The sequence below is a fragment of the Sinocyclocheilus rhinocerous genome, unplaced genomic scaffold (assembly GCF_001515625.1).
Source record: "Sinocyclocheilus rhinocerous isolate Xijiao unplaced genomic scaffold, SAMN03320098_v1.1 scaffold1171, whole genome shotgun sequence".
NCBI lineage: Eukaryota > Metazoa > Chordata > Actinopteri > Cypriniformes > Cyprinidae > Sinocyclocheilus > Sinocyclocheilus rhinocerous.
Window position 1 is genome coordinate 221274 of NW_015654097.1, and position 10000 is coordinate 231273.

Below are 10000 nucleotides of genomic sequence, written 5' to 3' on the forward strand. Positions count from 1 at the left end.
TTTTAATTATTGTAAGATTTTTTTGATATTACAATAGTGAGATCTAACGGGAAATTGTGCATAATTTTTTTAAGCCTGGGAAAAAAAAACCTTAATGGTCCAAAAAAAATCGGCTATAGTTTTTGTATTTGTTTTCCCTTTTGATTCTGGAGTGAAACACAAATAAGACATTTTTTTCATGAGATTGACCCAAAAATTATGGTACACCTAATTTGACAGACGAATAGAAAAGGCAAAAGTACAGTAAGCAAGAGAGGATCAAAGAGACAATAAACATTTAGCCACTCAGAAAGAGGAGTGTAAGACAGACGGACAGAAGGCACACTGCTTTAAAAAGCATAATTCAATCACTGCTAATGTCCCAAACACAACAGTAGTGCCAGACACAGAAGCATCCAGACGTTACAGTATCAAAAACCTGTTCAATCAGAAAAGCAATGGGAAGGAAGGCGAGAACTGAAGTCACGTGATCGAAGAGGAGCTCCAGTCCTGCCACCTCACTACAGATGAGGTCAAAGGTCAAAGGTGACAATAACGCAAGAGGATGGTGTTAATGGGAAACAGAGGAACGGTTTATCGACTTAGTGCGCACACACCAAGAAACACAGGAATATGAAGTTTAAATCAAATATGACTAGAAGATAATAGAAAACGCATGAATACAGAGTGTGTTAGTGAATTACAACAGGTTTCTGTTGCCAAAAATGTTCTGAGGGTCCACATACTCCTTCACCGACTTGAGCATGCCGAGCCCCACGCCAGACACGCTCTCTTTCATCCATTCCTTCCGGAGTTTTCCCACTGCGAGAGAGAGAGAGAGAGAGAGAGAGAGAGAGAGAGGGATTGAGCAGACGTGTGCGTGTAAGCGCTGGATGATGGATGTTGTGGGGTGGGCGGCACTGCTGAAACGCTGAGATGTTTTGCATGATGTGATTTATGGAGAGCAGCAGACTATCAAACTCATTATGCTGCCTGCGCTCCCAGCAGAGAGAGAGAAACTCTTCCTCTGTCTGTCTGTCTGTCTGCTTCTCTCGTGTTCAGACTAAACACCACCAAACATACGTCAACGTCAACTACATTATCACACCACTTCACCCAAAAATAATCATTAACACATAAATTAACACCAAACAATGTATCAAAACTACTTGTAAGCACAATTCAAAAAATTATATGGCACTCAATCATAAAATGAAGGAATAAGATGCCAGGGTGTTGCTGTTCTGTGTTGAGCTCATCTAGATGTTTTTAGCATTGCTAGGGTGTTGCTTACTGGCTAAAGTCAAAAAAGCCCACTCTATTGATTACCAACATTAAAACCGATAAGCTGATGATTAATTTCATGTTACGGCCGATAAATGGCTGTAATAAATTAATTAAAAACACTCGAACCGTTTTAAATTCTTTAAGTGAATTTAGGCATCACAATATTATATTTTAGTTTGAAAATGAATATTAATTCCAAGATTTGCTAAAGATTGCATTGAACAGTGTTATTAAATTGTTTATTAAATCATTATTAAATCATCATTAAATTATCATCAAGTCATTATTACTATTGTTGTTGTTATTATTAAATCATTATTGTGAACTTTAAGTGTTAGATGAAGGAAAAAGTCATCTAAATGCAAAAATAGGGAAAATGAACATGAACAATAACCTAATTTCAGCCAATGCAAATACATTTAAATGTCTTATCAGCAGAGATTCACACCTGAAATTATATTAATGGATAATAAAAATAAAACTAATTTCCAACAAGACTATAATATAATATATAATAATATTTCTCCCACATCATTAAAACAATGACATGTCCTTTATGAGTGTTTGGTTATATAATACCACACAACATATTGTTTGTGAAAGAAATTAAATAATTAATTATTAAATCATTATTATTAAACCATTATCGATATTGTTAGTATTGTTACATTATTATATAATTATTGTTGTTGTTTTTTTAAATATGAATTTCATGTCTTAGATGAAGGAAAATGTACTCTCAATGCAAAAATAGGGGAAATTAGCATGATCAATAACTCAATACCAGCCAATACATTAAAAAAAGACATTCCCTAGATGTAATTCATACCTTTACTGTACGTTTCTATAAAACTAAAAATAAATTACATTTAAAAAAAATAAAAAAATAATAAATTAAATTTTTAAAAAAAAGATTACAAAAACATTTATTGGATAATAAAAATTAAACCAATGTCCAAAAAAGAATGTAATTATATAATATAATACTGTTATGATTTCTTTCCCAGATCATTAAAACAACGACATGTCCTTTATGAGTGTTCGGTTAATATAATACCACACAGCATATTGTTTGTGAGACCAGCAGTTTAGGGAACTTTGACGTCCCCGTCTCCTCTCTCTCTCTCTGTGTCACACGCTTAATATGATTGATAAGCGAGCAGACGGCATTTCGTCATAATACTTTACTGTTTGAGAAGGGGGCGGGGTTTAGGGCAAGGGCAGCTCACGATTGGCAACACCTCAACCCAGGACTCTCTCATACATATGCAAATAGGTCTTGCGGTGACAGAGCCAGTCACCTCGCACGAAAAAAACAGACACCAGCCCACCAAACACACAGCAAGCCAATCAGGAGGAGCGCACATCGACCCCTCTTCAAACCCCCAGTGGTGTATTTGTGTCTCTGCTGGGCGACAGACAGAAACAGAAGGAGGCACGACTGCATCATTGCCTCCATCACGGAGATAATTTACACATCTATCATCTCGCCATCAGCCCATATTCCCGCGCTCTCTTTCCATCACTACCCTGCCACTATTCATCTCTCATAACCACTTTCGCACAGCTGAGACATGCAAAAAACTCAAGCCAGAGACAAAAGCATAGGTGTGTGTCCAATATCGGCTGAATGAAGCGGAAGCGGTCTGAGTGTGTTTGAGGCTGATGCACTCGTTTGCCCTATAGCCCCTGCTCTTCACCTGCACAAACACGCGCATGCTGTTCGTACTCCTACGCTGTCCTCAGGCGTGCGTTTACACAGGCTGTGCTCTGAGACTCTGCCATCAGCTCAGAAGAAAGCTTTAAGCATGTCTGCATGGTGCCAAACAAACAAACCCGAAAAACAAAACTCCTGCTGCGAAGTCCAACAAGAATTCATCTAATCCGGGTCACGGCACCAAAAAATAAAACGTCGTACTTTGTAGCAGTCACATTAGTCTAAAACATATACTACTAACTAGGGATGTTGGGCAGAAGAGGTGATTGTTGTTTTTGTGAGCGCTGGAAAGTTTTATTAATTTTAGTGAATCGGTTCATTTGGACAGTTCATTTCACAACTCACAAATGATTCACTGATTCAAATAATTTTTTGATTTTTTTGAGACATGACTTTCATAATATAGGGGGGGCCCTACTTTTTGTACTGAAATAAATGTTTAGTTAGTTCTCTTTGTTAAGGTTGCTAGGTTTGTTTGGACAGTTCAATTCAATGAACTACTTACACAAATGATTCACTGATTTGAATCATTACTTTCAAAATGTTCTCGGAGGCCCTTCTTTTTTGTAATTCATTTTTTTATTAGTTTTATTTGTTAGGTTTGTTTGGTTGTTTAATTTTAATGAACACACAAATGACTGATTTTGTGAGACATCACTTTCAGTTTTAGTAGTGAAATAAATGTTTAGTAAGTTCTGTTTGATAGGGTTGCTAGGTTCATTTGGACAGTTCATTTTAATGAACTTTTTAATTACACTAATGATTCTGTTCTCTTTGCTAAGGTAATGATTTTTTTTTAAAATGTTCTAGAAATGTTCTACTATTTTTTGTAGTGATTTTTTTCTTTTCTTTTTTTTTTTTTTAGTTTGCGAGGTTTGTTTTGTTGGTTAATTTCAATGAACACACAAACGACTCACTGACTCACACACATAAAAAACAAACAATATACTGATTCATTTGATTATTACTTCCAAAATATTATAGGAAGCCCTACTTTTTGTAGTGAAATAAATGTTTAGTAAGTTCAGTTTTTATAAGATTGCTAGGTTTGTAAGGAAAGTTCATTTCATTGAACTGCTTAAAGTAATGATTCAGTGATTCATTTGAGTCATTACTTTTAAAATGTTCTCAGAATCCTTTAATTTTTGTAGTGAAATAAATATTTAGTTAGTTCTGTTTGCTAGGGATAGGTGTTTTAACTAATCCATAGTGTTAAGTATCAATGTCAGCCACCTCCCAAAGTTATACAGTCAGATGACTGACAAATGCTTTGCAAATTGGTTTGACCAAATCATTAAAAAGGAGTCAGTTAAAAAAAAAAAAGACTCATTAATGAATCAGAAATCATTACTTCTTATAATTTCTTTCTTGCTCTCCCTAAAGGCTGTTTGCATGGCCTCTCTTTAACCCTTTATCTTTAACAGAGCAGCAAATCTATTTTAACTGTTTATCAGTTTAATGACGTCCTTTTAAAGTGCAAAGGGCATCTTTTTGTTAGTTTCGTTTGCTTAGATGTTTGTACACATGGCCAACGTGTAACAAAGAAACGGTGTGCGCTTGTGTTTAAAGCGAGTGGAGGTCTGGCAAACGTGCTTGGTTGCATTCACAGCTCTGACCCGCGGTAAACACAGGTTAGTAAACTGTGCCTTTCTCTCCTGCGCCCTCCCACCTCACAAGCCCAGACTACATCTGTTTTTCCAGATACACACACACACACTTCATTTGTCATGCTGTGATTGTGTGTAGACCAAAGGGCCTGTCGGCAGGCAGATAGTACCGCAGTACTGCTATTAATCACAATTACAGAGCACTCCCCCACCACACACACACACACACACACACACCATCAGCATGGCTTTCTTTCTTTCTTTTAGATCACAGTCAGGAAAGTTTATAAATATCAGCTCATCATTTCCTCTCTCATTTTAAAGGTACAGCTCACTTAAAAATTAAAGATCACATGCACGTCATTTAAAAATGACTATTTTTCTTTCTTCTGTGGAATATAAATGATCAATTTAGAATCTGATCTTTTCAGCAAATAGATCTGAATAATTCTTTCACAAATCTGATTGATCCAGTTCACAAGTTTAACTCACTGATTCGATTCGGTTGCAGCACGTGACAGCTCACTGGAGGAGAAGATTGTTAGGTAATAATCTTACATTTCTCACACAAATAATTTTTGATACATTTTTGGAACTTAATGTAAGCCTGAAACTCACATTTTCTAAGTTATTATTCTTCAGAATTTTGTTTTGTGTTCCACAGAAGAAGAAAAAAGTCATTCAGGTTTTTGGAACAACATAATTGTCAGGAAACAACAACAGATCTGTAATCTTTGAGTGAACTCTGCCTTTAACCGTCCAGAATATAGCACTAGTGGTCGACCGATATAGTTTTTTTGACAGCCGATGCCGATATCTTGGAAAGCAGGGTGGCCGATGGCCGATAAAAAGCCGATATAATTGTATTTATTTATTTTAATTAATATTTAAGAAATTTGAAATCGTTTGAAAATGGATTTAAAATTTTTTTTTTTAAATATTCATACTTATACTTTACATGACAAAGTATTTTTCACAAATAAATAAATATTTAATAAAAATATAATTAAAAAGGAAGTAAACTGTAACCAACAGAGTACTCCGTATTCTGGGAAAATTTGATATTTTTTCAAATAAAGCCAAGGTAACACTAATTTTACATACAGCAGACAGTGAAAATGACATGAATATGACAGTGGGCAAATGCATAAAGTGCAGCATAATTTGAAATCACAAATTTAATGTTTAAAGCATTCAATTTGCACGGACCGAAAGTCACGCAGAGAACTGTGACAGATCATGCAGATCACTTCACAAGATCTCATAACTGGATTCGACTAATTTTGCATGGTTTGTGAAATTAAATTTTAATTAGCCATTCAAAGATTTGTTTAAATTATGTAAATGCGTGTTTGCTGAATGCTGACGGCAAACGAGAAAGTATTATAATGTTTGCCTTTCTATTACTAATAATATAAAAGCAATCGTTATAATACTTTTTGTATACATTTTAATTCCTTTGTTTAACCGTTCTATCTGATTATTAGACAGACTTCTATCCCTATTAGACAGAACTGTTAACGACGACGGTGAACAAGAGGGAGAATGTGAGCACTGTGTGCTCAGGCGCTGCTGCTCTCAGCGCCGTCAAAATAAAAGTCCCGCCTCGAACACATCGGCCAAACAGAAAAACGTATCGGCCGATGCCGATATTTGAAAAATGCCAAATATCGGCCGATATATCGGCCTTGGCGATATATCGGTCGACCACTATATAGCACTCGACCTCATGTAGGCTACAGTATGTGTGTGTGTGGCTGTGATAAATGAGTGTGGTGATGTTTAGCTAGCAGCAGGTGGATGGTAATGTTGATAAGTCATGTGTTTCAGATCTAATAAACTAGGACAAACCACTGACTCAAACTCTGAAATTCTCTAAAAAAAAAAAAAAAAAGCTGAATTGTCGAGTCTAGACACAGAGCACTCTATATGTTGTGTCCGGTAGAGATCAGAGTGAGGGAATATATTCATTTATTTCAGATGATGTATGGTGAAATTCACCTCCGTGGTGGTGAGACAGACTTCCTCCATTGGCTAGAATCTCCTCCCGGGCTGCATGCTACATAAAAGCAAAAAAATAAACAAATTGTCAATATCTACTAGGGTTGGGAATCGAAAATCAATTCCAATTTCAATTCCACCAATCAATTCCTGTGCGCACATCTTTTTTTAGGTGGCTGTTAAAAATGTATTTGTCTTTTAATCATTCATTCAACAGATTCATTCAAAAACACTGATTCATCCAGTAATGAAACAAGTAAATATTGAGTGAATCATTGAATCGTTCCATTCATAAAATCCATGAGATTTTGTTTAGTTGTCTAATGTTTTTTCTTCAGAACTGTGAGAGAACTACAACCTCCATTTAAAGGAAAAAAAAAAAAGTCTCAATTTATCCAGCTCTATTTTGCACACAAACAGCTCTTAATCAAGTCCAGTTTTTATGTAGCCGGCTGATTTTTGTTCATGGCATTCAGTAGCCATTAAATGTTTTGCAAAAAGAGAGACACAGAATAAATATGTTTGATATCTAAAAGTTTGACTTGATTTTTTTTAACCACACTGAAATCGTTAAGAATCGAAATACATAAGCAGAATCAGAATTGATAAAATACCCAACCCTAATATCAACTTATTTTAAGCCAAAAACAGAACCATTTCTTTGTTTTGAATTTAACAGCAGTCCACTAAACCTACAGTTGAAACAGCACATTGTGATGGCTTTAAAATCGAGAAATACATTCACAGGTAATTATTGAGGAATACTGTGCATGCAATCTTTCTTACTGTACCTACCTCCACTTGTTCATAGACGTGAACCGGATCATTCAGACCCCGGTAATTAAAGGCAAAATAGAAATACACACAAGCACCTGCATCATACGTCTGTGTAACTCTAGAAAGAGGGAGAAAAAAAATAAAGTTACAATGTTTTCAAGTTCTTCTTGGAAGTTCTTACTTAAAGATGCACTCAGCAACTTTTTCCTATATTGACACCTAGTGGTGTGGATGTAGCATCAAGCAACAATATTATTTTTCAGTTCAGTTAGATGCAGAAATGTGCCATTAGCAGTCAGCCATCATTATTATTATTTTTTTTAAATATATCTAATATTTTAAAATATCTATTGTCCTAAAATTTAATTTAACTTTTTATTAAAAATACTGAGTGCACTTTCATGTAATTATGAACAGTACACAAAATCTATGTTGTTGGGTTATTACACAAAAAGCATGCAAAATAAGTTGTACAGTTCATTTTCACTATCATGATACCAATTTACTATAAATTATGGATGGCATATCTATAGTGCATGTATCCGCCACTATGATTTCTTTATTTGACCAAGGAAGTCAAAAAGTCTAGACTCAACTAAAAATCAAAATTGAAATCAAACTAGAAATCACATTTTTGCTCAATTTCTCGTAGTTTTCTATTTTTATGTTGGTACACACACCTCTAACTACTGATCTGCGATAGGATCAGTAGAGTTCGATGTTTCTATAATTAGTTATCTTAATGTTCTTCCTGCTAAATCAGATTTACGGCTTCTGTGGGATCTTTTTTTGCCCCCAGAAAACCTCAAAAAGAAAGGAAGGGACATTGACATGCTTTCTATCCAGGGCCTGCCTTTGTGACCCTTGACTTTGAGACAGTGAAAGTTTAAGGGCCGTGAGTTTGTGTTATCTGGTTTTGCAGAGGTTAAATGGCCACATCAATCATGTAACACACAGCTGGATAGCGAAAGACAGGAAATGAATGACTGAGAAATGCACTTCAGCCTAAATCTCCCTCTCTTTCTGTGTGTGTGACGGCAAAGGTGAGGTCAGAATGAACACAGAGTTCATTAATCAATATATCAAATTGCGTCAAACTACATTTTTACAATTCCCCGAAGTTGCCACCAACATTGCTAGGGTCTTGTGGGTAATTTATTAAGCATAATACTATATGTCAATATTCCAGATGATTGCTAGGTGCTTACTTACGTACAGCAAATCAAAAGTCAGAGAGATAGACGTTTGTGTGTGTGTGTGTCTGTGTGTGTGTCTTTGCGTGTGTGTGTGTGTGTGTGTGTGTGTGTGTGTGTGTCTGTGTGTGGAGGGAACTGTACACCTCTCTCCTTACACTCTCTTACAATCCTCTCCTTCACATTCCTGCACAAGTCCAAAACCCTGAAAGAGAGGCAAAAACGATAAAAAGGCTACTGAATAATGTGTAAAAACTAGACAGAAGTGGCCAAAAATTTACCTACCAATTCACTCCTTACTATTATTCGAAAAATGTTCAAAATAGTGAAATTCTTAAAGTTAAGACTATTAAATAACTAAAATAAATAGCACCAAAAAACCACAGTACAAAACAAAAGAAAACACATATGTAAGACACTCGTATATTTGAGCTTTTTGTCTTGTTTCTTCTCACTCTAAACATTCACTCAACCAACTTCAAGAGATGAGTCTTGGGATGCTTTAAGTTGTAAAGACTTCACACTTGAGTGCTTTAAGTTCACAATCTGTACAGGTTCACATGAAGTCTGAAAGTTTGTGTGTCTTTGTGGGAGGTCAAGGTTTTTCTTTTGACCTGGCATCCTCGAAACAAAGCATCCAAGAGAGTGTGGGCAGCAGTGGGCGACAAACAGAAAGTGCACAGCGATGCAACAGTGATGGCAAAGCATCGCACTGTCTGAGCATTTACCTGTCCCAAGGCACAGACGTCTCAAACGACTCTCCGATCACATAGTAGTCCATTCCCAAATCCTGCACACATATGTTACATTAATGGACAGAACTTAACTCCGTATTTGGGGATTTTAGTTTCTTAATTGTTCACATTGAGAATAAGTATTTTAATGTTCACCAAGGCTGCATTTATTTGATCACAAATACAATAAAACAGTAATATTGTTAATTACTATTACAATTCAAAATAACTGTTTTCTATTTAAATATATTGTAAAAAGTAATTTATTCCTGTGATGCGAAGCTGAATTTTCAGCATCATTACACCAGTCTCAGTGTCACATGATCTTTCAGAAATCATGCTAATATGATGATCTGCTGCTCAAGAAACATTTCTGATGGCAGGTTAATATAAAGTTCAAAGGAGCAGCATTTATTTAAAACAGAAATCATTTGTAACATTATAAATGTCATTACTGTCACTTTTGATTAAGATTAATGTGTTCTTGCTAAATAAAGTGTTAGTTTCTTTCCTAAAAAAAAAAAAAAAAAAAACTTACTGAAACCATGCCATGAAAACATACATTTAGGGTTAGACATAAAAAATAAGTTTAATGAAGGTGCATTTTTGAGTAGTTTGAAGTCTGGTGTAATTAAGCAGAGTAAATCAGTGTGAGGAGCTTCATAACACACCCGCAGATACGCGATGACAAACGTCAGCATGTAA

At 35.5% G+C, this 10000-nt stretch overlaps 1 protein-coding gene across 1 annotated transcript in view; it reads right to left on the reverse strand.

Moving 5' to 3' along the window:
• Positions 1-456: 456 nt before the first annotated feature.
• Positions 457-10000, reverse strand: part of LOC107716908 (alkyldihydroxyacetonephosphate synthase, peroxisomal-like) — a 46934-nt gene continuing 37390 nt past the window's right edge. Inside the window, exons 16-21 of the mRNA XM_016523526.1 lie at positions 9967-10000; positions 9290-9351; positions 8692-8766; positions 7387-7501; positions 6592-6649; positions 457-801 (exon numbers count right to left, since the gene is read on the reverse strand). The exon at positions 9967-10000 is cut by the window's right edge and continues 36 nt beyond it. Of these exons, the coding sequence (XP_016379012.1) occupies positions 680-801; positions 6592-6649; positions 7387-7501; positions 8692-8766; positions 9290-9351; positions 9967-10000 (466 nt within the window). The 3' untranslated portion in view covers positions 457-679. The remainder of the gene's footprint in view (positions 802-6591; positions 6650-7386; positions 7502-8691; positions 8767-9289; positions 9352-9966) is intronic.